We start from the raw sequence: 26,647 nt of genomic DNA, 5'->3' as shown, positions 1-26,647 counted from the left end.
ACATTCTTTAAAGCTACATAAAAACACATGTATATATGATAACAATCAGGATGTACAGTACATTTCCCTCAATCAAAATGTCATGCCTTTTAATGTCACCTTGGTTAATACCATAATGCTTTTTCAAACATTATTTAACTTCTATTATTAATAATACTTGCTTTAATAGGATCTTTCAAGTGATCTTTGTTCTAATATCACTTATGTTTGACAGTCAACAAAAAGTTATGAAAAGAATATAAAAACAAAGATCACATGAAAGATCCTATCAAAGCAAGTATTATTAATAATAGAAGTTAAATACTGTTTGCAAAAGCATTATGATATTAACCAAAGTGACATTAAAAGGCATGACATTTTGATGAAGGGAAATGTACTGTATTTCCTGATTGTTATCATATATACATGTGTAGGGTCTGGTGTTGCACCCGAATGCATTATGTGAACAACATTGTTCGATAAAGCTAATCTTTAAACACGTTACGGAAGCTGACTGTAACACAAATCCCGGGTAAAATGTAAAAGGTAATATATATATACCATTAAAAACGATAAGGCTCTGAACTTCTGGATCTTACACTTGATATGAAAGGAACAAAACAATGCAAACATGCAGGGGTTTTCAATAACACAATTTATTTTCGTGATTAGATTCACTGCAAATGAAAGGTGGTGGTGGTGGTGGGTTGGGGGTTGGGATGGGGGCACCACAGATAACAACAGAACAATTTGATAACATGCATTTAAGAACATTTAAAAACAGAACTGCTTAAGAAAGAGAAATTAAGAAATGCAAATTGTGACAATATGATAATACCATTTTTTGACTAGTTTTGCTGATGAAGCACTGGAATATAAGCATTTAATCTCCTGCTAAAAAAGTGATCTGCAGTACTAGTTACAAAAAAACACCTTTTAAAGCTAGTGCTATTTTCACATCCAAATCAATGCTAAACAATTTCTGTGTGCAAAAGTCTAGATCTCTGAACTATAATCATGATTAGACTAAAGTCTCTACATTCTTTGCATGAATTTCTGCATAACGTAAAAATATCAAAACTAGACAGTTTTTGATGATTTTCTAAGACATATTTTGACATAAAAATGGCATTCATTATCGACCACAATGACAGACAAGCAAGCTTAGTTGCTGTAATAACCTTCGTCTCTTAACAGGACAGAATGTTCCTGACTAAAAGAAGACAATTCTTTTACGAATTCCTCCAGAATTAAAGCACAGTACACTATATTACGCGTCTTGGACGAGTCCATTGGATTAGAGGGTACAGGTTCTGGCAGTTTCTGTCTGTGTACATATCGGTATCCCCGGCCAGGTACCATCTCCATCTGAGGAGCTCCCCTTCGTGGAGCGGCTATTGGTCGCTTTGTCCCCACGGGGGATCGTCTGAACAACAGGTCCGTCAGACTCAGTTTTTTCTTTTCTGTTCAAAGAAACAAGAAGGATGTTTTTATTATATGTCTAAGTTTTGCATATGAACTCAAATACTATGACCTGTTGTGACATCTTCAAATGGGTGGGTGGGTGGGTAGTGACATACCTTTGATTTGTATGTTGACATTATTTATTGGTGACGTTTTGGGTGTGGTAGGGGTGGTGGATACATTCTGTGGTAGAAAGCTGTAGTTCCGCCCTAGTTTCCAGTTCTCCTCGCGAGTTGCCAAGTTTTTCCTCGCTTGTAATAACAGGTCTTCAAAGTTTGGAAGCGTGTAAGAGTAGTTGTCTACCTTCTGTCGCACTGATGTAAGGACCTGGAAAAAATCACAAGTCATCCTCAACAGAAATACAGACATTTAGTACTTCATACTGTAGAAACCCCCCTACGGAGGTAGTATAGGATGAGGATTCAAGCACACACTAGTTTATGCTGAGTGGCAAACAAATGGTAAATAAAGGCAGGAATATTGAACATGAGCATAGGATATTTTATTTTCATTTAATATTAATCATTCTAAAATCAAAGGATAATAAACATATACATGAACCTTTAACAGGAGTTTTTTTCTTATACTAGTGCCAATCTTACCCATCTCATTCAAAACCAATTGTATTCAAATTGTCTTAATTTCTTGCTGAAAATACATTCATAAATCTGCTACTTTTTAGTAAAAACGTTTCTTTCATGATTTATCTTCATTTTTTTCCCATGACAAAAATAATGGCCATTATATGTTCTGTTATGTTATGGCCATTAATTTAATGTTAGTTATTTGGTCTAACATACAAACACAAGTGACAATATCAAACAAACTCCAAACTGAATATATAGGTTAACCAAAGCTAGGGAACATTTCACAATCACACCACATTCTTTTTTTAATCTTTTTGTCAATTATTAGAGTTATATTATAGTTAAAATACAAATTGCACTGACTGCCAAGAAAAACCAAGAAGAACTAAAAACTTTAATATATAATGTGTATACAATGTTAAACATGTGTACACTATAAAAAGACTATTTTTTCTTAACACAATACACATGCCAACACAAATTTTAATGAACCACCAAGCACAAACCAGTACAATTAATGTTTAGATGAATTAAGAATTAAAAAAACAAAAATTAGGGATTTTCTTTTAAAGCAAACATATTTATATTTGAATGTCGGCTAATCAGGAGACAATGCTATAGACATTACTGCACAAAGCAATGATATGCCATTTATCTTATGAATTTGAAAACATTTTAACACAAGTTCCTTTTGTGTACATGTACCAGTGGGGTTGCTGGAACAAGTTGTTATATATAGCCCTTTAGCAGCATATTTCTATGTTGACTCTATTCTATCACTTACACTGAAACCTTGTTTGTCTCAAAGTTTTTACGTGGATTAGCAACTTGGAAAGAATAAGATTTGTTTATATGGATCAGCTTTCAAGTTTTACCCAACTAGAGATTTCACTATTACAAGGTTAATTTAAATGATCGTTTACAGTAGGATCTAGATGAAGATGTGAATTATAGTTATAAGCTCCCAGATGATATAGCTTTCAATTATGCACATTACAAATAACATTCATGAGCTAATTACCTGGTAAAATTCCATTAATACTTGGGGAAATCTATCGTCAAAATTCTGAACAGGAACTTAAACTTAGATCATGAACAAATGGTTTGGTTTGGTTTAGTATTGTTTAACGTCCTATCAACAGCTATTGTCATTTAAGGACGGCCTCCCCTGTGTGCAAGATGCATGTGTGTAGTGTATGCGTGTGTGTTTTGGGAGGCTGCATTATGTTCTTGTTCCTCTCCTTGAGATAGCGTGGAACTGATGCAGACTTTATAGTGCTACCTCACTGAAAAATACTGCCGAGGACACCCAGCAGGACACCCCACCTGTCACATTATACTGACAACGGGCGAACCAGTCGCCCCACTCCTAAATTGCTGAGAGTTAAGCATAAGTAGAAACTACCATTTTTACAGACTCTGGTATGTCTCGGCCAGGGGACAGAACCCAAAGCCTTGCTCACAGGTGCGAACGCTCAACTAACGGCCAAAAGTGAGGCATTGTCAAGGGAGACATTAGGAAGAAGGAAGATGTTTAGAAACAAGGGAAAAGATAAGATCCCAAATTTAGTCGCCTCTTACGATCATGCAATGGAGGCAGCAGGTATAATTCTTACGCCCTACCTGCAGGGACTTTTGAACAAATGACTTCCAGTATAACAAATATGTTCTCATACTAATGCCACAGTGATACCAAGTTTTACACACTAGCACAAAAACATCAAACAGCCCTGCACGTCTTGTGAATATATATGTACAAATGCAACCATTTACAAAACTTTCCAAATCTGCACAACATAAAAATGTACCACATCTGAATCAACACCTCAGGAAGGAACCAATTCAAATTGCTTAACCCAATCATAACATTCAGAGTTTCAAATGAGTACATTTAAATCTATAAGACAGAGATACCATGCAGGGTTTTAGAAAATGCAATCCAAGGAAAGGGTAGTTGATAATTTACATTGGAACAATGGGAACAAACGGTGCACGTCACACATGCAGGACTGTACATCATGCACACATACACAGAAATAGTGGAACGCACACGCATGCACATGGATATATATGTGTGTACCTGGACTAGAGATTTGACTGTGGGTTGGAATACAAGGTTATGATTGAGGAGGAAGGATCGCAGCAGTGGTTGCGGGTAAGCTGCTAGACGAGCTATCACCCCGGTCAACACCAGGTTGATGGACAGGTTGTTTTGCATCATTCCCTCCAGCTTGCTGAACAGACTGCTCAGAAACGGCCCTGTAACGTAATGGCTAGTTAATGCATGGGATATGTTTATACAGTCATGCCCAGTCACGTACGTAGGTGATCAATGCATAGCATACTATTAATTTTAGAGTAGTATATATGTATATTGGATATTTTGATTGGGTACTGAATGTGTGGTGGTTACTTAAATACTAATTTGTAAATGAACTGTATGTAGCATAAGTTACATGGGTGCAAATATACATGTAAACACATTCAAATTTAACATAACTTATATAGATCTAGATATATAAATAGTGAAACCGTTTTCTTTTAACATATAAATGTAATGAGAAGAATTATTCTTTAAAATGGATTTCCCTGATATACATTAAAATTCACTTCACATTGATTAATTATAAACGTGGTATAAGTTAAAATCTACTTGACATGGATTAACGCGATAAAAGTTAAAATCTACTTGACATGGATTAACATGATAAAAGTTAAAATCTATTTGACATGGATTAACCTGATAAAAGTTAAAATCAACTTGACATGGATTAACCTGATAAAAGTTAAAATCTACTTGACATGGATTAACCTGGTAAAAGTTAAAATCTACTTGACATGGATTAACCTGCAGGTACAAGTTTATAAGACTGTTTCATGTCCAGGGGTGTGGGATAGGGAAATTCAAGGGTTTTCAAATTTGGTAAAACCTGAGGCTATGTTAACAAATTAAACAAACTACAAACTTTATTGAATATCTCTGTTATCCAATCTTTTTCACACAGATTCTGTTTAAAAATTTCTTGCAGAAATGTTGACAAGCAGTAGATGTACTATAATTGTGAGGTTCTTACCTATGCTCGGTGAGGTGTCCGTCGGCTTACCATGCGAGTCTGTAGAAGGCACTGGGATGATCCCTGAGGACAAGGTTGGCATTTGCATAGAAGGATTAGGGAGGGAAAAACTCACAGATTTAGGTGGAGACCGGCATCCATTTTCTTTTGTATTCATGGATGTCAATGAGTTTGTACGTGTCAGTTTTGATAAAGAATCATGTGCACTGGTGTCGGACGTGAATGAGGACAGGGTGATTTCTACAAAGCTTGTTGCATCTTGTGGCTGCTCTTCTGATCGGTCTGAAACTTCTTCAGACATGTGCATCACTTTGGAGTCTATCACATCGAATGTCGTACCATCGTTACTTTGACTCACAGGCCTAGGGGTACGGAACATTTGATTATCACTTTGTTGTGACTCTAAACTATTTCTGAATACACTACTGTTTTCACTAGTCTCCCCCAGTGGGTTGGACAAATGTGAGTCAGATGCCCCCGAACACAGTTCAGACAGAACTGAGTCCAGGGAAAGGATACTGTCTTCTATCGTCCGGTCCTGTTCATATTCTGGAGGTGTACCCACCTCTGTCAGATAGGACAGGAAATCAGAAACATCCTCGGATTCTGATCCACTCCAGGCATCATAGCGCGACGAATCATACTGTCTTAAAATCTCAGACACTTCTGACTGATAAAATGGAGTCCTTCTCTCCTCGTCCGGAGAAGTCATGTCGATCAGTGCTAAGTACGACCTAAAGTCGCGGTTAACTAGTGCAGTTCCTCTGGAGGTTATACTGGGAGAGGTAACCCCAGTCGGTGTGCTGCCATCACTGAACACGGTGGAACTCATGTTACCGTGCGACAACATCAGTACACCAGTTGTTGTGTTATTACCTACCGTATTATCCAGCACGGAATCACCTAAACCAGTAGTGTTTTTACTACTGTCACAAACACTGTCAGGCGAGGAGGGCGTGTCCAAGTCTGTAAACACTGTAGGGGAGGGCATGTCCCCATCATAGGGATACACCCAAGTTTTACACGCTCTACTTGTGTTCCCCAGGGCCTTTCGTGCCTCCAGGAGATAATCGTTGTAATCAGTCTCAAAGTGTTCCAGCTTGCTGCCTTTGGGGTTGGCCTGGGACAACACAGTCTTTGGAGTTTCCATGGATGTGGCAGCTCTAAGTTAAAAAAAGATGTGTGATTATGAAGCTCATTGTAACAGCAGGAATATTATCACATGCAAATTAAAATAAGACAAACCAGACAAGTATACAACATATAACAATCGATAGTCCTCGATACTCCAGGGGTTACGCTCACTTTTGCTCTCTGTACCCCCTGAATATGTCAAAGCAAAACCGAAGGCTGAAAGTGAGCGTAACCCCTGGAGTATCGAGAATGTCAATTGTTCTACACGAGGATCAATGGTAGGGAATAACATTACTAACCTAACATCAAGGAATATGGATGGGATATATATTAAATCAGCTGTTTTGACCCACGTCATAATGGTAAACTAATAATTAAAGTACAAAAAAATATGTTATTTACTGTTTGTATTGCCTTACTTATTAGGTAAAAATTAATGTTTTTGCAATCATACAAGACTTGTAGTGCACCAGGGCATAATGGAACATTTTTGTCTTTCATGTCAATTAAAAGGATTGTGATGAAATATCTTTAGCTACATGATCACTGTGCCAAATTAATCAGTAATAATCTCTTTAAGTATTTACTGAGTGATGATTTAACTTTATATTATACCTATTGTACTTTCAGTTTCCGTTAGTCTAATTATAAGCTTGTTCAATTTGGATCATTTCATCACGATTTTCAAACTAATGCAATTTGATCATTCAGATATCAACTTTCATATACATGATAACATGTATCATTAATATTGTTGACTTATATTATTATGTTGAAGCTTATAGAGTAAGCTAAAGGAAAAGCAGTTTTGTCACTAACTGAGATTTCTAAACAAAGCAATAGTTATGTATAATTAAATATATTATACATATATATATATATACAGCAGTAAATTTAAAAGTTCATTTTGAACACACAGAAATGCCAGTTATCTAAGATGATTAGATCTAGCTGTGTTTTAGGCTGCACATTTATCGTTATTTTTAAAATCAAATCTTAATCAATATGTAAACTAGACACAGAAAAGTCCTAAACAGACAACGAGTGATGTGAATCTGTGGGAACGACTGATACATGCTGTGTAACAGGGATTTCTGGAATGACTTATTTACGTGTGCATATACAAAAATAAAACTTAAAGTTCATTTAATAAAACACAGGATCTAAATATGAAATAAATATAATCACTGATAATTATAAGTAACTATTCAGTGTAAAATCTATACTCCATTTTGTAAAATGATGATTTTGGAGGAAATTGTATGCTTATTTTTATGATTTATATAATAGTCAAGGTAATATAGTCAATTTTAATTAAAATTTTTGTATCATTTGAATGTAGCCAAAATAGAATATTGTGAGAAAACTGACTTTTTAATCTTTGTATATCAGTATGTACACACATGTGTGCTGATCACCTCTTTTTTACCTTAACTTTTGGTCATGTGTACATGTATCTAACATTTAAAAAGTCTTACACAGAATTTTCAAGGTATTGATTCACAATGACCAATTCAACCTAATTCAATCTTTATAAGATTAAAACACAAAACATTTGACTGAGTGAAGTTTTGATAGAAATGTTGGTCTATCATTGAACTAATAACATTTGAATCAAAGCAATATGATCAAAGTACAAGCAAAAGATCCAAAGACCATATATATTTCATCAGGATATTATTGTGAGTGATCATTCAAGCAGAATCACATAGCATTTGAAATGAGTTTCATTTTAAAATTCTTGTCATAATGGGGAAAAAGCGTTTCATGATGACAAGCTAATTAATTTTATTAATCACATTTTGATAACCATGCAGACAGATCTAGACAATATAACTATAAAATCATTTTAAAATGAAAATCCAAATTTAAATAGCAACACCAAAAGCATTCATAGAAATTAATGAAAATATCTACATAGCTTTTACTTTAAAGTCAAAGAGTTAAAATTATCAAGAATTAGAAAGTCAAAGAAGCATTCTTAAAACTGAAGGAATTAGAAAGATTGTCATTTGTTTCATAATCGTTTCTTGCATTTTTCACTCTAACACTGGAGTAGAGACCAGAACATAACTTCAAAATCATGTTACTTTGAATAGAATTCAATCGTTTGTTAAGAGAAGCTGGAAATTTAACTTGTTAGTATAGTTAATTCCAAACTAATTTCCATATTATGTATATGTATATATATGCATGTTATTATACTAAAACATATAGGAGTCAAGGGAGATAACACATGGAGGGTTAAATACCAGGCGTGGAGTCATGCAAATATCCCTCATGCCCTGGGGGTTTAGTGTTACCTTCTACGTGTACGCTGGTACTCCTGTTCCTGTTTTCGCGCCCGTAGAAAGCTGCCGAGCCCACGCTTGGGCCTGGAGGCCGGGGGCAAGGCTGGGGTAGGGCTAGCGATACCCAAACCCACACATCTACATATATAGAAGGACATAGAGGGTGTGGCTACAATCCACTGTCCAGTGGGAAGTATAAACAGTCACCTACACACAACACAGTCTGTCTGCTCAAGAACACTTGAATATTGTCAAAACTGACAACTGTTACAGGGACAAAGTTATGACTATACACCATACACAGAGATAGATACAACCACACCAGTATACCAATAATGCAAAATCTTCAACCTGTATACAGGGATATAGTTATGACTATACACTGCATACAGAGACACAGATAGATACAACTACACACTGTATACAGATAATGCAAAGTCTTCACACTGTATACAGGGATATAGTTCATTACTATATATATATGCACATGTAAGTTCTGTTGCAAGATGAATTCTTAAATGACAATGTATGGTTTGAACATGTTTTGGCCCCAAATTGACAAAAATCTAAAACCTGTAATTTAACTTTCACATAAATTTTTCTTTCATATAAAATACTTCCCTGACTCTACTATTGGATATATATTTATGCTTTTAAGTATGGATGCCATCGTAACAAGTTGAAGTTGGCATGAATTAAAAAAACTCTGATTATATATTCAGTCAATAATATTATGTTGTTGAATAGATTTTCTCTTGGAAACTGTAGAATACAAGTTTGATCAAACATACTATATATCAAGGAAGAATTTGTAGACACAGATAATACATCTTTTGGAAAATGTTCAGTTTGTTTAGGATTATGTCTTATGGGTTCCAATAGGAAATAACCAATGATTTTGCATGGTATATATTTCATTACAGGTATACACATACAATGGAGAGAAATTTAAAGATTTAAGACTGTTCGAGCTAAAATCAGTTTCAAAAACTTTTAAGAAATTAGGATTATGTCAGACTGGCAAGTGATCAGGAGACAGTACACTATAATAAACATGAACAGTAACACTGACTTATCTACATAAGACCAACTAATGTGAACAAAAACTGAGCTGATGTGTTCATCCTTCAAACAAAAGATAGCACTTCATGAACTTTGCAAGATATTTACAAAAAAAAAACGTACCCTGTACTTCAGTACCATCAGGGTTATTTTTTTTTACTTGTTTCTAGCAAAACATTTAATGATGTTTCAGAAATCTCATGTGATCAGAGTTCCAACATTACCAAATTTTGAGACAAAGGATTAAAACGCCCAAACAAAACATTTGGCAGTCATTTGGCTTAAAACAAAATTATTCAAATAATTTTAAAATGATAACTGAAAATGTGAGACAAATATTCTATACTGTGAGCTAGACAGACTGTACTGTGTTTTTTTTAATACTTAATGAAGAACAGTTAATAATTGGTGAACAAAGGAGGTGCAGGTCAAGCCAGATCGGCTAGGACAAGATGACCAAAGAACATAGGCCAAGCATGCAAATTATGACGGTCAAACCAGTGGTATCTCTTGACAAGAAATACATGAAAAGTTTTAACAAATAATCATTGCAGTATTTGAATTTTTATTTTTTTTAGAAAAATGAAATTGAAATTAGGAAAAATTAAATGGAAAAGCCAAACTCAGTGAAAAAACAACACTTTGAAAGCAAATGTGCATTTGTGAGACACTCTAATAATTTCACTATAGTTAAATATTTATTCAAAGTTATTGTTTTCTTTTTAGAGAAGGTTTAACGTTCAGCTTTAAGTGTATTTCAGCTTTTACCCGATATTAAATTAAGCTGATATAAATTGAAACTTTCTTCATCAAAATTCATTTGTTTTATTATACTTATAACGGTGTCCTATTTTCTTGGTCAGTATCAGTTTGGGATGGTATTAATGTTTATATAAAATATATAGTTATATGTAATAATCATCAAAACCTATGTTATGCAAATGAATGTATATATGGTTTAGAAATAAATTATTTAGAAAATATCGATAATAACAAAATATGTATTGCATGAACATTCATTAAAACTGATATAGTTATTAATACTAAATCCAAAATGCATAAAAATTCTGTTGAACATGCAGCTCTCTAGTAGTGATTTTACTGTCTGTAAATTCAGTTTTTAACCACAAAATGAAATTTTTCGTGCAACAGTGTGTCCAAATCAATATTCTCTCCATATAATTTGGTTACAGAATGGATCAGATTTTTTTTTTAAAACAGACAATAAAACCACTACATGTAACTATCATATCAAAATCTGGCCACTATTTAACAACAATTGTTTTTAAATCAATAACATGATTTTCACTTCAGTACAAATATTACCCTATATGAAAGTAAAATTGAGAAAGAAAATAATTGATTTTTTTTTGGATGTTATTGCCAGTATTGTATGGGAACTGAATAATACTCCATTATAAAATAAACTTATAATTCAATATCTTGATTAAAAACACTGGATGATTAGATGCAACTTAATCAAAACTTTTACTAACAATAATAAATTATGATATTAATATATGCCGACAAGGTTAGAACCAGCACATGACAACATGGAGCAGCCTGTTAGTAGTGGCTATCAATACACCAAGCAGACATTCACATAACAAACCTTGCTATCCACCATTCTACATTTTATGAAAATTTGTTGGAAATACGTGAAAAAAGAAGAGAGAAATTAGAAGTCATACCTTTCTGCAGTTGGTGAAGAGTTACTGGCCTTTGGGCTTTCACTCGGGTCTGGTACGCAACAGTTTGGACGGAGGGACAGGAACTTCTCGGCACTCTTGCCGTACAGGTCTACATCTTTTACAGCTCGCCGCTGACTCACCATGACATGGGTGCAGGGAATCAAATATCTAGTTTTAAAAAAATGTTTAAGGATTTTAAAAAGAAACAGATATTTGTACATTAAAATGAGATGATTCTGGACACTGTTAGGTTGAAGGAGTCATATTGAATGAGGTAAGATTCTGAAGATGACATGTCCTCATAAAAATCTTGATAATCAATAAAAAAGTAAATGATGTCCATGATTGGTTTTATCTTAACTGTAATACATGCAGTACACAAATACTGTTTCAGTTTTTTTTACCTCATTTAGTCTTTGTGACCATAAATGAATTGTTCAAATTATTTAGCTTATATCAGCATTTTTTTGTGTTCTGTATATATAAACATGTAGGTAAATATAATATTTTATATCAGCGACAGCATTAACAGAAATCAGAGTTTATTTTAGAACATCGTTCTTTTCAATTCATACAATCCACAGCAAATGTTTACCAATCAAACATTGTATAAAACATTTAAAAGTAACATCTGTCACCCAGCAAACATACTACAGTAACCTCTGTCACCCAGCAAACATACTACAGTAACATCTGTCACCCAGTAAACATACTACAGTAACATCTGTCTCACCCAGCAAACATACAACAGTAACCTCTGTCACCCATGCCAGTAAACATACTGCAGTAACATCTGTCTCACCCAACAAACATACTACAGTAACATCTGTCTCACCCAGCAAACATACTACAGTAACATCTGTCACCCAGTAAACATACTGCAGTAACATCTGTCACCCAGCAAACAAACTACAGTAACATCTGTCACCCAGCAAACATACTATAGTACCATCTGTCACCAATGAAACATCCATCATAAATAACCTGTTACCGTATATAGTTATATATACATTCCCCACGATATGGCTTCTATATACTGATCGTTCACTACACCCCTAGAAACCTCCAATCAACTCTGACACAACTGAAGTAAATTTTACCTGAGGATCAGTTGGAAAATGACATCCTCGCAGTTTTTATCAATCAGTGTTTTAAACAGCGAAAGGGAAACGACACACAGTAGCTGGAAATAGACAAAATTAGGATTATTCTTCAATGATTAACAGTTTTAAAGAATATATTTATATCACAGTAAAATATTAAAACCACAAATTTGATAAAACTATATATAAAGCCACCAAATTTAATGCCCTGGTCGAGGAAAACTAGAAATTTGCTTTATCCCTTGAGCCAATACGTATACTTAAACTATTTTATTATATTTCTTTGAATTGCAAAGACATTTTCAAGAAGAAATTCTTCAGTCACAATTTTCGGGAAACTTATCAAGAGCATTAATATCTACTCTTACCTCCTAGGTTGGTTATTTACATGAAGAAGTTAGGTAAACAGCCCAGGGAGTTAGTCTGCAGGGGAGTTTTAGTTTTCAGACTAACACATGGCTAATAGAGGACGACCAAATCAATAAAATCTGGCCAAAAGTAGTATAGGTATAAAGTAAATTTAACAAGTTTCTTTTACACAGAGTAAATAAATTAGATGTATGTTAAAATTATGTAAGTAATTTTAACATGATCACAGTGGTATACAAATCCACCTTGGTGCTACTGTTGATCCTGGTGACCAGCGACTCCAGTATGACAATCTCATCGTTTTGTTCCGTGAGGATGAATTTCAGGAAGGCTCGAGTGAGGGCTGGTTCTGTAATCTTTCTCAGAAACAGTTCCAGGTAGGCTGTGGCTGCTATCACCTCCTCCCTGGAATTCTGAAACCACATCAAACATGAAATCCAAATAAGATGACCCCAAACAACCATTCTTGCTGAACATGATATATTGTGTATCATATATTAAATAATATATAGTGCATGACTTACATGTATGTAAGACTGAAATAAATTGTTACAGATTTTGTTTGCTTAAAACTATGTAATGCACACAGTCTATTTCAAAGAGTAAAATAATTTCTCATTAAATGTGTAAGATTGATATTATGATATTAATACTGTAACAGTTTATATAATTACTGTCAAATATTCAGAGAAAAGTGTTTTTCTTTTACATGATTCCCTTATTTATAGTAGAATTTTCCCTTCATGCTAGAGTATGAATAGACTCAACATCAATTATGATTTCTATTTGATAACGTACATACAGCATCCATGTACTTTTATAATTGAACAGAAAAGGCATGATGAGCAATAAAGATGGCCTGGATACTTAACCCTTTCACCGCTGTACGTAGACCATAATGGACTCATCCATGTCAACGCATATATAGTAGAGCCTACTGAAGTTACATAATTAAGGGTGAAAGGGTTTAACAAGTTAGGTCTGCTAAATCATAAGAGGGTATATATGTTTTAAGGTTTCTGTTAAAAGAATGATATTGAAGTATTGATTCTATGTCTTTTTGAAATGAAACGGCATGAAAAAAGGCAATAAATCAAGGTTAATAAAAGGGAGTTAACTCTTGTACTTTACATAAAATTTAGATACAGTATGCAATGAATAGGTCTATCTCTCAAATCCACATTTCTACTCCTTCCAGACAAATCCAGTTCTAGTTACAGGCAATATAAAGATGTAAAATTAACATATTTGACCCGATACATATATTTTTCGAGGCCTCTCGAGGTTGCCATTTTGTGGATTTTGGCATGTTCAATGGCCCACTTAGAAGACAATGTTTTCCTGTTTTGGTGTATATTACGTATACTGACAATGCTCAACTGTGGAAATCAGCCAAACAATTGTTTTACTTAATTATTTTCTTTAGAATTTTGACAAATCCAGAGGCAAAACAAATATGTTATGCTGTTTTATCTTTTGAAAGCAGGATAATAAACTTATTAGTGAACATTAATTTCCTGATCTAGAAGAGCTTTTTGTAAACAGTTTAACGATATATTTTTGTTTTTAATCTGTAACAAGTCACACAACTCTGTAGCCATTTCAGCACAAATTTTACATGCATGTATATGTACATGACTAGAATGTACTAAACCCTATAAAATAATTATGCCACAGAACAAACTGACCTAGAATAATATAGGATATTGGGGTTGTGTCATATTTATTACATAACAACATGGTATTGGTACAATTAATACAAGAGAAGCAGAAAATCAAAAGGCAGACACATGCACCATCTCACCTTATAAACATGTATACAGTGCCGGTGTATCATATGTCACTACTGGAAGTACAACCCATGAAAAAACATGAAATTGTCATGAAAATCCCATGAAGCCATGAAAACATACCATGAAATTTTGTTTGAATATTTTTTTGGTGCCATGAAAAATTTGTGATATGTTTAAGTGTACCCATGAAATATCTGTGAAATTGGATTTCATGGCCGTGATTATTTGACAATTTTCATGGGAGGTTTCATTGGTTTTTCAGTACTTTTTCATTTGATTTTCATGGTTTGTATATGCCATTTTCATGGACTAGGTTCCAATAGTGTGTACTGGTGAGATATACGTATAAAGTTTATACATTGTACCACTGGGAGTGGCAAATTGTTCATTAAACGGGCTGTAAGAATGCATAATTTAACTTGTATATATACTCAGTGGTACATGTCACATGTAAAATGTGTTAGTCTCCTCAGTAATATAAATCTTATGTCAGTGATATTGACTCATTAATCTTATTTATCACATAATGTACTGTGTTATCCAGTTAATATACCCATGTCATATCTTTTTTGCGTATATGATCGACCTATCAGCCTGTCATTGGTTGAAAGTTGTCATTGGTTCAATTGTGACGTCCCGCCTAGAATAAGTACATGACGTCACAGACTTACGCACTGGAGTCAAAATGACGGCTTATTACATTTCAAGGTTGCATGAAAATTGTTGTTTTACACGAATAAATACCACAAATCTTGATTATGTGATAAAAAGGATCTTACATTCCTTTTCATTTCATATTGAATTAATGAAACTTGTCATACATTTTTCATTTTTAACTCGCCAGAGAAAAATTCTTAAATCTCATATGTTTTCATTTCATATGAAATTTATGAAACTCCTCACAAGTTTTTCATTTTAGCTTGCCAGAGGCACGCTAAATTGGAAATATTCTTAAGACTCATTTCATAAATTTCATATGAAACGGACCTATGTAATTAAGATCCTATATGTCTGTGATATTAACACATAAATCTTATGTTGGTGACATTAAGACATACATGTTATGCCTAAGATATTTACATACATAAAACCTTTTAAATATCTGATCTTATATTATATGTAGGTATAGATCCAATAGAAGTGTCACATGCCTCTACCTAGGAATAAAATGTAAACAACTGGTACTGGTAGGTATGCACCAATTTTACACCCTTATAAGGTGGTCAAACTTACACTTGTACAGTAGTTGTATACACATGTATATATATATATATGGACAAATATGGACACATGTATATATACTACCCAACTTTCCTCTGGCCCTGACATCAGACTTAGACATTGTAACAGATAGATGTCTGGTGTGGGGCCAGAGGGCACTACTATATGAAAACGTGGAATTCTCCGACACCGTTTGGTATTGGAGAGTGACTAATCAACAAAAAGACGCGGTCCGGAAATCTTCTAAACAAGAATAATATTCTCCGTTTTCTGTTCGGATCAGTACGGTTTGTTGATTAGTCAATACATGACCTGCAAAATGGCGTTCGCTCAGGTGGGAAATCTTGAACAATTGAAAATCGTGGACTCTACTGACGGCATTTAGCAGCTGTTGGTGACAACAAGAGCTGATTTGGATCAATAAATAATCCATTCATCGATATATGTGAGTTATGTGTTGTGTCATAGTAGATTTTTGTTGTCAGCATCTCATAACTCTCCAATACCAAACGTCGTCGGAGAATTCCACGTTTTCATATAGTAGTGCGCTCTGGCCCAACACTAGACATCTATCTGTCAAACTGTCAAGTCTGGTGTCAGGGCCAGAGGAAACTTGGGCTAATGTATATATGGACACACTGGTAATTTATAACACATATCTGATAGGTGTCAAGTAGATCTAAATTGTAAATGTAATTCAACCATCAATACTTATTCATTTTTCTGATGTTTGCATTCCCTTTCAATTAGATTTCAAATTAGATTTATTCAATGATTTTAAAGTGCACGTATCTTCATTTTTAGTATAATGTTATAATTTTGTTAAATAAGAAAACCCACTAGTACCAGATTCTATGGTCAAGTAAAAAAGACTACACCCAAAAGAATTTTCACGAGCCAATCACAAGTATATCTAGATACATTGATGGTGCCATCGAACAAAGCCGCAAAAAATCAATGGCATTACAAACAAGAGGCCCATGGGCCTTAACGGTCACCTGAGACTATAGTATTTATTTTTGTTGTTGAAATATGTACCAATTTGAGTAAAAAATAGTATAATGTTAACTTAACTTTGTCAGGACCATGAGCTGATCATTCCTAGACCAATTTTAAGTGAGATCGGCCTATTAGAACTTAGTAGCAAAATAGCGGCCATGGCAGCCAAATTGTATTTCTGATTGACCCGAAAAATAACAACACTTTGTCAGGACCATGAGGCGATCATTCCTACCAACTTTCAGTTCAATCGGTCCAGCAGAACTTGACTTTAAGTTTGAAATAGGTTTTCAAAATGGCGGCCGTGGCGGCCATATTGGATTTCTGATCGACCCGAAAAATAACAACACTTTGTCAGGACCATGAGGCGATCATTCCTACCAACTTTCAGTTCAATCGGTCCAGCAGAACTTGACTTTAAGTTTGAAATAGGTTTTCAAAATGGCGGCCGTGGCGGCCATATTGGATTTCTGATCGACCCGAAAAATAACAACACTTTGTCAGGACCATGAGGCGATCATTCCTATCAACTTTCAGTTCAATCGGCCCAGCAGAACTTGACTTTAAGTTTGAAATGTAAAATGTTAACGGACGACGGACGACGGACGACGGACGACGTACGACGGACGACGGACGACGACGGACGAAAACGGATAGCAATAGGTCACTTGAGCTAAAGCTCAGGTGACCTAAAAATCCAGCAAAAGAACCTTGACAATTAAAAAAAAAATTGCAAACTCAACCTCAAGCACCAATAAAAATGTAACAGTAGAGACAGGATTCCTAGTTCTGTGAATTTTTCAAATTCAGTGTATGTGTCATGGTGTCGCCTGCAATATTGGGACGAGGCAACATATAGGTATTACTATATGGCATCGGCATTGTTGTCGGTTGTGTCGTCCGAAACAAGGTTTCTGTGCGATAACTTGAGTTCCCTTTAATGGGTTGATTAAACTCAAACTTGGTACACATATTGCATGCCAATATAGCCCCAAGGAGTTCAGATTTCAGGAGTTTACATGCATTTTTGATGGAGTTATGCCCCTTTTATTGAACTTTAAAAACAAAAACAAAAACAATTTCTTTCAAATTTTGTAGGGTAATGCTAGAAGCAATAATGTTCAACATTTATTACAGGTTTTTCTGTCAACTTTCCGCATTTTGGCATATCACACTTGATATAATAACACTGTTCATCGTTTTTGTCGTTTATTTTTCTTGTTTATGCGATAACTCGAAGTCAAAACACTTTTCTTACTAAAAACGCTGAGCAGGCGACACAACATCCACTCCTGTGGAATACCTGTTTTTATTTTATATCAGAAGTACCGGTAATACTACACAATATGTTTTAGTGACTTGCATTGTTGCTTTCTGTCAGATATTTATATAACTTAACATCAACATTAATGCTGAGTTTGTGTTGCTTTGAAAAAGTTGCAGGATGTGTAATTATATTAATCGTGTATGTTGCTACATCAACTTTTGTAAACACATACATGCACTGACATGTGTAATACATGTAATTAGATAAATTGTTCATAATGTGAAATGGATACTAAAACATTCATTTCAAAGATTTTCGTTTAGCATAAAATGCAGATTCTTATTCATAATAATTGGCATCTTAATACAATGAACATTAATTTTTATGAGCGTGATCATAATATTCAACTTGGTTAAACTCATATACCAATTGTAAATAAAAATAAACTGATGGCTATAGTTAGACTTACAAGTTCAGGCCCTAGAATTCTGCCTTGTTCAGAACGATTGCATGGTTTTACCAGGGAGTAATTATAATTCAGGTGAATATCAGGACAGAAGGGCTATTGCGGATATGATTTTACGACACAATAAAGGAAAAAACAAGACGGTTTACTAGGACATTATTCACATTAAACACTAGTGCAGCTATGTATTTGGTGCAGTGATCATTCTCCATCATTCTCTCTTCAGAATATCACAAAGTAGTCATTCAAAATAGCCCATGCAAAACAAGCATTTCATCAGATCATAACCAAAAGCAAGTTTCAGGTTGAGCAATAATAAAAAGAAACCCTGATTTGAAAAGCTCATTATCAAATTGATGATCAATGAAATTAATTTCAATATTTTTTATCATTAAAAGCTAGTTAAATTGTACATGTATGTTATAAAATACTTCATTTGCCATAACTAGTACCCAGGGCAGTTAAACATTTGGTATAAAAATGTGTGTTTGAGGGGGGGATTTAATAGGAGAATAAAATTCAAGTTATGATAAAAAAAGTTGTGCAACTTAAACCAGTTGTTATCACCGAAGGACATTATAAAAATTTAGAAAAAAGAAAGTTTGAAAAAGAAATTTCACATGAAGTCCAGCCAATGCAAGATCACCAAATAAAACTTTCCGTTATCAATCATGTGTAAGTACCATTAATCACTCACTGATTGGGCCTCGTCAGGTCTGGGAAAGGGTCTTTATAGTTTTAATTCCCGCCCAAAAAAGGGGGAGGAGTCCCTGATTATGGCAAACACGATACTAAAACTTCAGTTACCTCGACCCATGATATATGACCAGAATTTCTACTCAACGATAGATATCCGACAAAATGAAATGTTTAGTAATTTACTTTGCTGGTACCAGTCTGTTATGCATAATCATATTAAATCTTTAAATCATATTATATATAAATTAATAACCTTTACAGCAAAAAAAAAGCAGGAAATAATATGCATATTTTGCAAGGCATGAACTATGACAGAACTTTTGTACAATGCTGCAGTGTTTTACAGACAGATGATGTTGTACTAGCTCCCAACACCTCTACTCTACACTTTGAAGTGTATACCAAGCTCTGGTTGAATACTATAAAAAAATATGATATAACTCAAACATTTATCATTATCTCCGAGTCTGATAAATATATGTGTATATAGGTGTCCATATATGTGATGAGCAAACCATAATCAAAACTCTTTTTCCTTAAATATATTACTGATTAATTCATAACATTTTATTTTAGTATATGGGTACATATGTATGCTAAATCTGAATTTAAATCAAATTATAACAGGTTTTTAATAATTCTCAAGAACTCTACTGATTTTTTTTGTCTTGAAAGATTTTTTATTATGATGTTTGATTTCTCATTATATTATGTGAAGTACTGTAATTAATTTTCCAGAATTAAAATCACAATACCCAATCCTTTCAATAATTACGGAAATTATCATTTAATATCAATAACTGTATTCAGGGAACTCCAAAATGATAGGATAAAACCATGTAATTATTTTATTCTAAAATTTTACCAAGGAACCACAAACACAAGACTCGTGCATGAGAAATAAAGCAAAATGAACGTTGGATAAGGCATCAAAAGAAAAACTTGCGATGCTAAATAATCATCCAGTAAATAAAAAGTCACAACACAAAATTAAATAATGAAAACGTTTACTGACCGCAAACATTGGAGAATCAAGTAGGGGAAGTGGTAGTCCTGAAACGTCCTACAGAAATGTCAACGAAATATTTAGTGCCTTAAAAAGTCGGCCATGTCACAAATGACAGAAAAAACATGATGCCTCATCTGAACATTTAATCTTTCCGCTAAGTCTTTAATGCAATGAACATCTTTCAATTGTCACTTTGCTAAGGTCAAAAATAGAAGCACAATGTATGCCTGTGTTTGGTTCGCTGTAACGTAACTCTCAACATAGCTTTTTTAACCAACAAAGGTCCAACCAATTAACAACTTGTTCCATTCTATTCAGGGCATAATCAGGTAGAAATTTCATGGAGCCTTCCAATTAATTTACATTTTAAGGAAATAGTAATAATAATGATAATTTGAGGTTCTTATATACCACTTTATCACAACCCAGTTTGAAGGTCGTCTCAAAAAGGTTCACAAATTATTATCCGTAGTAATTATAGAGCCTTTGCAACCAGCCTATATCCTTTCAACTCCGGGATCCCTGGGGAGTATACAGCCAGGTGCTGCCATTTCGGCGCTCACAGCTACCATTCTACAATTCTAGCACTGCCCAATTGCAACCACATACTCATTTACAGCTAAGTAGACTGGAACAAGCAGAGTAAAGTATCTTACTCATAGATATAACTCAGTGCCGTGCCGCGAACTCGCAACCATTCAGTCACGAGCCCGGCGTCCTACCACTAGACTATCTTGCCTCCTTGAAATGACAAAACATTTTATCAATGATCCCTTAATCCAAACAATTCCAGAATTCCACAAAACCTACCTAGCAACAGTAATTGCCCCATTAATACCATTTTGGAAATAGATGTAGTTGGGCTTGGCCAGGGAATACCATCAATCAGCTATAGGTAGTTTAATATAACTAATCATTTGGCTAAGGCAACCATATCATGACTGAAGGTCCAGAGTTCATCACCGTCAGAACACTGTTGTTGATATACATTTTATTTACTTCATTTTTAAAAGTACAAAATCTATTTATTTAACAAGAGTACCGTGGGGCGGAACAAAATACGCCCGTTGAATGCCATATAGTGTTATATACTGTCTTACATTGAAATAAGATCTGCATCATTCTAAGAGTGGTTAGCTGATATGCTATACAAAATGTAGGAGAAAATCTTCGGACAAAAAATCAAATACTGGATTGAACAAAGGGCAATAACTTTTGGAAAAATCGTGAATCAAAATTCTTTTAGGGAAAACACAAATTCATATAATGCTTATAATGTATACCAAGTTTCAAATAGATCGGTCGAAAAATGTAGGAGGAGATCTCCGCCAAAAATCACATACTGAAATGAACAAAGGGCAATAACTTTTGGAAAAATTGTTGAATCAAAATTCTTTTATGGGAGACACAACTTCATATCAGTTATGTGCATATCTTCATGGCTGTATATCGCCAAGCACACAACTACTTTCAAATAAAAATATTGCCCAGTGTAAACCCAACACCTGGATACAATGTGAGTATCAACATGTTATACAGGTTAATGTGTAAGGGTGAACATATATAGCGGTGGTTGTAAAATAGCATCATCAATGTAACTCAAATCTACACCATGAATCAGATATCTATTTTCACAGCACCCCAAGACTGAGCTGAACCTGTGATCAACTTTTGCTTTGATTTATCCCCTGTTTTTAAATTATACACATACTGCATTTTAATGTATTTTGTTATAATGTACATGTATCTTGTACTTTTTTGGAAGGAAAGGGGACCTAGAGGTAATTTGTTTTTTAAAGTTTAAAAAAAAACACCAATTGTTTAAAAAATCTGTTGAAAGATCTAGGATTTCTTTAATTTCAGTCAAGACAGACTGTGCTTTACGTTTTAATTAACTAATATACATGTAATATTAATAATTGTTTTATATATTGAATCTTAAGTAAACACAATTAACAAAGGGCCATAACACTGTATATAGTGGGGCACAAGACCTGATTTCAATGCGAGAGATTCCGGCTTCCCAAGATACATAAATGTGGTAAGTTTGGTCAACATAGGTAAAATAACATGGAACTAATGCTCCTAAAATACTTCAGTATTAAAAATAAACAAATGGCCATAACTATGTATTTAGTATTAGTAGGGCACGAGACCTAATTCCAGTGCACTGCACACGTTTTGTGGGTGATGCAGATATACTTCAAGTTTGATCAAGATATCTTTAATGGTTTAAAATTTACTGGCCGGACAAGAACTTGCTGAAAATGTTGCACTTATTTGACCTTTGACCTTGAGGTGAAGGTCACAGTGACTTAATTCCAGTGCACTGCACACCTTCTGCGGGTGATGCAGGCATACCTCAAGTTTCAAATATAAAAATTTCATAATATAAGACATAAAACCAGTAAAAAATGTTTTAGTACCTGGTGCATTAGACTGAAGGTGTATGTATGGACCTTATTCTAACCTGACTTATTTCTTGATAATTCCACTATGTATACACATAAATATGATGTCATATACATGTGTACCAATACAGAGAGTCCATCGTACATGGATACTGTATGTTTACATATTTGTATGCAAGACAAAATATGTATACTTGTATGAACAGGAAACATTGACGTGTTTCCACCTAACCGTAATCAAGAAATCTATCTATCTATATCATGTTATACTCCACGGAGACCAAAATGGCTCTAATGCGGAAATAAGGTTATGTGGTGAGAAAAAACGCTCTTAATCACTAACACAAAATTGCCAGTTAGCTCTAGTGCGAAAATCTGTTGTGTTACTGATCTACAGATAGCTGTGCATTAACATTGTGTCAATTTACGGTGTCATACAATACAACAACGCACACAGACTTAAATCCGAAAAAAATAATCCATAAAATCAAAACATTCACCAATATTAATTTTAGTATGAACTGTTAAAAGAACAAAACACTTTTACATGTGGAGACTATTTAGATACCATAAGTACGACTGAATTTAATTCCCCAGCAATCAGGAAATATGGGTTTAGAGAGATAGACACAAGTATGTAGAAATTTGTCATTGGTCCTGTATGTGTATCAAGGGTGATACAGTCAAACATGTACACAATAATAACTAAGCACTGTACACTAAATTGAACACAAATTTTATACAATTATCTTAATTGGATTTTTCTTATTTTTTTTTTTTTTAAACTTTGGGGGTACATAGTATTTCACTCTTGAGAGAGAGATATGGCTTGGTACATAATTATAGTGTTGTTTAATTATTAACAGTTTTCTACAATACATAATTTTGCACTAAAGTAAAAGCAAGCTACGGGTGTGCGACTTACCTGATGCAGGGCTGGACCCATCACAGGCACAAGGAACCCTTTGTATATAAATTCTATCAGTTGTTCACTGATACTGGAGTGTGAGATCTGCCAACAAAAACATCCATCTCAAAAAAAAGTTGTTAAACAAAAACATCCATCTCACAAAACAGTTCTTGAAAACCAAAAAATTATTTTCACAAAACAGTTCTTAAAGCCATCACATGTTCTGTATCGGACCTAATGAGCACCCTAGACACTAAGCTAGTTCAGTAATTTGGTGTTTTATTAGTCATACCATTCAATAAATCTAAATGTTCCTTTTCCTTTTTTTGTAGTAATATTTTGTATATGTCTATCCATATCTATAACAAAAAGCTGTTATATATATTGCCAATATTTCTCTGGAAAAATTGTGGCGATATAACAAGGGTGTTTTACACATGCACCAGTATTTCTAATGCTAATGCAGCAATGTTCACACTCAGTATATCTTTGACTATTCAATGGTATGTATTTGTTTACCTGTACAACAGCATTACAGAACTCCAGGGAGTTCAGGAACATCTGTATCCCTGGAACCTGGTTGATGTCATCTTGTGTAATCTGGAACCAGTCCTCAGCGGCCACAGGGATCTTACGAGGCAGCGACGAGTACAGCCCACTAAGCCCTGTCGCCAGTACCTGATTCAAGTACATAAAAACAATAAATGTAGGATGAACTAGATTTCATCGAGAGATGTATACCAGGTGTACATGTATTGGTACACAAAACATCAGAAAATTAATACCCTGGAAATATCACCTCAAATCTTAATTCTTTCCACAAATAGAGTTTGAAATAAATTAATTATGAATTCAATCAAACAAACCAATATTTGCATTAATATTTCCAGTTACCATTTTAAAGGCATACAAGTATAATGATTGGTTTTGAGGCTTTGCAGGAACTGCTTTATCTGGTGTTGATGATTATGATACATACATGTACATTTCAATTCATTGCAGTCGATGATTTCAGATTTATATATATATACATCTGTGACTACCAATTTAATTGTTCTTCGGTAGATTACAATACATTTAGCATACGGAGCAAACCTTGTAGTTTCTATTATCTACATATGCATACTTCCACAGTATATACAGTTTTATGGTAAATATGAATAAATTTATATTGATAACTCATGGTCAAAGTGTATTACACACAATGAGTGAAATATTTATCTTTTTTCCTCAGGGCGAATCATTTGAGAGATTTTTTCTTTTATTGTCCTGGAAGGTTGCATGATATTTTTCTATTTCAATCTACAATGTACATATAACTACTGTACTCATTCAGTTTCTGTTACAGGATGTATACTTACAGGACAAAAGTCCGAATATTTTTCGATGAATTCCCCAATATGAGGATGTTTAGATGATAATGTCATGATCAACAGCAGAGAATCTCTGGATTGCTGTCCTATTGTTCCCTCGCGGTGGATGAAAGGGATTAGTAAAGAAAAAATCAGAAACTTTGCAGGACCCTGGTCAGCATTAGCATTGAAAAAACTTTCTAGTATAACAGTTTGCTGGGAGATGGAAGCACATATCTGATGAAGTATTAGTACTAATCTACTTTCAATTCCTCGTGAGTGAGTGTCCTGTACACATGAAGACAAAAGTCGTAGGATGGGGTTTATCACAGCTTTGTGGATCAGCAACAGTTGGCGAGACTGCCCAATCAACACCTCAAACATCCGCAACTGTTCCATTTTTAACTTTTCAGTATATTCTGGCTGGTTCTGACACCAGGTACAAAAACTTTCAAAAACATTTTGCTCAAGTAGATAGTGAAGTATAGGCCCCGGCATGCCTTGACCATTTTCATCCAAACCGTCTTCACTGGCAAGCAGGTTGATCATCTGCTCAAAGTTTTTTACAACAGCTTCTACATCATCGTAGGTACACGGCTCATGATTCTTGCCAATATTGTTGGATTCTTTAGCCGTGATGATGATCTGAGCCTGTGTCCAGTGGTTCTTGAACACCTCCAGACATGTGTCTGGATCTGTGTCTGTCCTTGACCGTCCACTAGACGTACTGCCATTGTCACTTAGATGATCGCTACTTCTGCTTTCTGATTTTCCTCGTTTAAACCAAGACATGGTGCTTTAAGGTTTCATAATACTGGCCTGAAAAATAAATTAAAATAAGACTTTAAAAAATCACTACTGTTATAGTCTTTGAATGTGTTGCTTTAATTAATATATAATGTGTATGCATGCATGTCTGAAGATATTAGTCCAATACCGATTCATCCTATCATAAAGCAAATATTTTAAACATAAATTTTAGTTGTGATAGAAATATGTAGATTGCATTATTTATACCAGAAGGCTTAGACTTGTTAGAAGAAAAAATCCACATTGTTTGGATAACTCTCTGGGCCCCTAATTCTTAATAGAAATGAGCACAGCATCTAGAGATGATTCATCACTGTTCTGTTGAGTTTACTAAAAGGTACATTAGTTTATATTTTCTACAGCAAAAACAATTTCTAAAAGCTATATTTCCATGGTAATAAAGTGCGTATTGATCGTTAGATAATTAAGCAATCTGTGTCATCAATATAGTACAAATATAGTTATACCAACATATGATAATCCATAACTAAGTTATACCCCCCCCCCCCCCCCCCCCCCCTTTCAATCAACGGGACCGAATTTTCCTTATCGTACAGGGTTGGAAGGAATAAGTCGAGTCAAAAATTGAAAATATTAAGTTGACTCAAATCAGTAGGTTATATTAACATATCAAATATCGTACATTAAATAACAGGCCCAAGCAAATGAACCCACTCAAGCTGACAGGTCCGGTGGGTGTGTGCCTACATTGCCATAAAAAAGGCAAAGATTAATCATTATAAAGGTGTTCTATCGACAATTTGTAAACTCAGTGCTCACATTTTATCTGGTTAGGTTCATAATGATTTTGATCTAGTATCACCGAATAGCTACATCGCCGCACACATTGGAGGAAGTGCAAGAATCAACCATTGACCAAAAACGTCACATCACAACAGACGAACGTCCATCTTGAAGGGTGAAGGTCAACGAGATACTTCTGAAGAAATAAAGTT

The 26,647-nt window shown here is 34.4% G+C and overlaps 1 protein-coding gene across 3 annotated transcripts; it reads right to left on the bottom strand.

The window, feature by feature from the left end:
- Window positions 1-340: 340 nt before the first annotated feature.
- LOC110444669 (FTS and Hook-interacting protein-like) lies at window positions 341-26,610 on the bottom strand. 3 transcript variants are annotated; one of them, XM_021489034.1, is made up of 13 exons: window positions 26,472-26,610; window positions 24,891-25,700; window positions 24,049-24,207; window positions 23,545-23,631; window positions 20,215-20,262; window positions 13,000-13,167; window positions 12,383-12,465; window positions 11,283-11,450; window positions 8,542-8,667; window positions 5,105-6,267; window positions 4,111-4,289; window positions 1,560-1,770; window positions 341-1,442 (listed from the first exon to the last, which is right to left on the bottom strand). In XM_021489034.1, exons 2-13 carry the CDS (start codon window positions 25,671-25,673, stop codon window positions 1,144-1,146), a joined length of 3,474 nt encoding a protein of 1,157 aa, XP_021344709.1. In that variant the 5' UTR covers window positions 25,674-25,700; window positions 26,472-26,610; the 3' UTR covers window positions 341-1,143. The 3 variants fall into 3 exon arrangements, with proteins under 3 accessions (XP_021344709.1, XP_021344725.1, XP_021344716.1); XM_021489050.1 differs by lacking the exon at window positions 8,542-8,667 and having other exon boundaries at window positions 342-1,442; XM_021489041.1 differs by lacking the exon at window positions 20,215-20,262 and having other exon boundaries at window positions 342-1,442.
- Window positions 26,611-26,647: the final 37 nt, after the last annotated feature.

The sequence above is a fragment of the Mizuhopecten yessoensis genome, unplaced genomic scaffold, assembly GCF_002113885.1.
Source record: "Mizuhopecten yessoensis strain PY_sf001 unplaced genomic scaffold, ASM211388v2 scaffold2049, whole genome shotgun sequence".
In the NCBI taxonomy this organism is placed as follows: Eukaryota; Metazoa; Mollusca; class Bivalvia; order Pectinida; family Pectinidae; genus Mizuhopecten; species Mizuhopecten yessoensis.
This window is presented reverse-complemented; position numbering and strand designations above follow the sequence as displayed.

Excerpts from the sequence above, each read along its gene's own strand:
- LOC110444669 (XM_021489034.1), bottom strand. The coding sequence starts at position 25,673 with ATGTCTTGGTTTAAACGAGGAAAATCAGAAAGCAGAAGTAGCGATCAT. Across the intron at positions 8,668-11,282 it reads TCTTCACCAACTGCAGAAAG|ATGTGTGGGTTTGGGTATCG; the intron begins GTATGACTTCTA and ends CTATATATGTAG. Across the intron at positions 1,771-4,110 it reads CAGTCAAATCTCTAGTCCAG|GTCCTTACATCAGTGCGACA; the intron begins GTACACACATAT and ends GATTTTTTCCAG.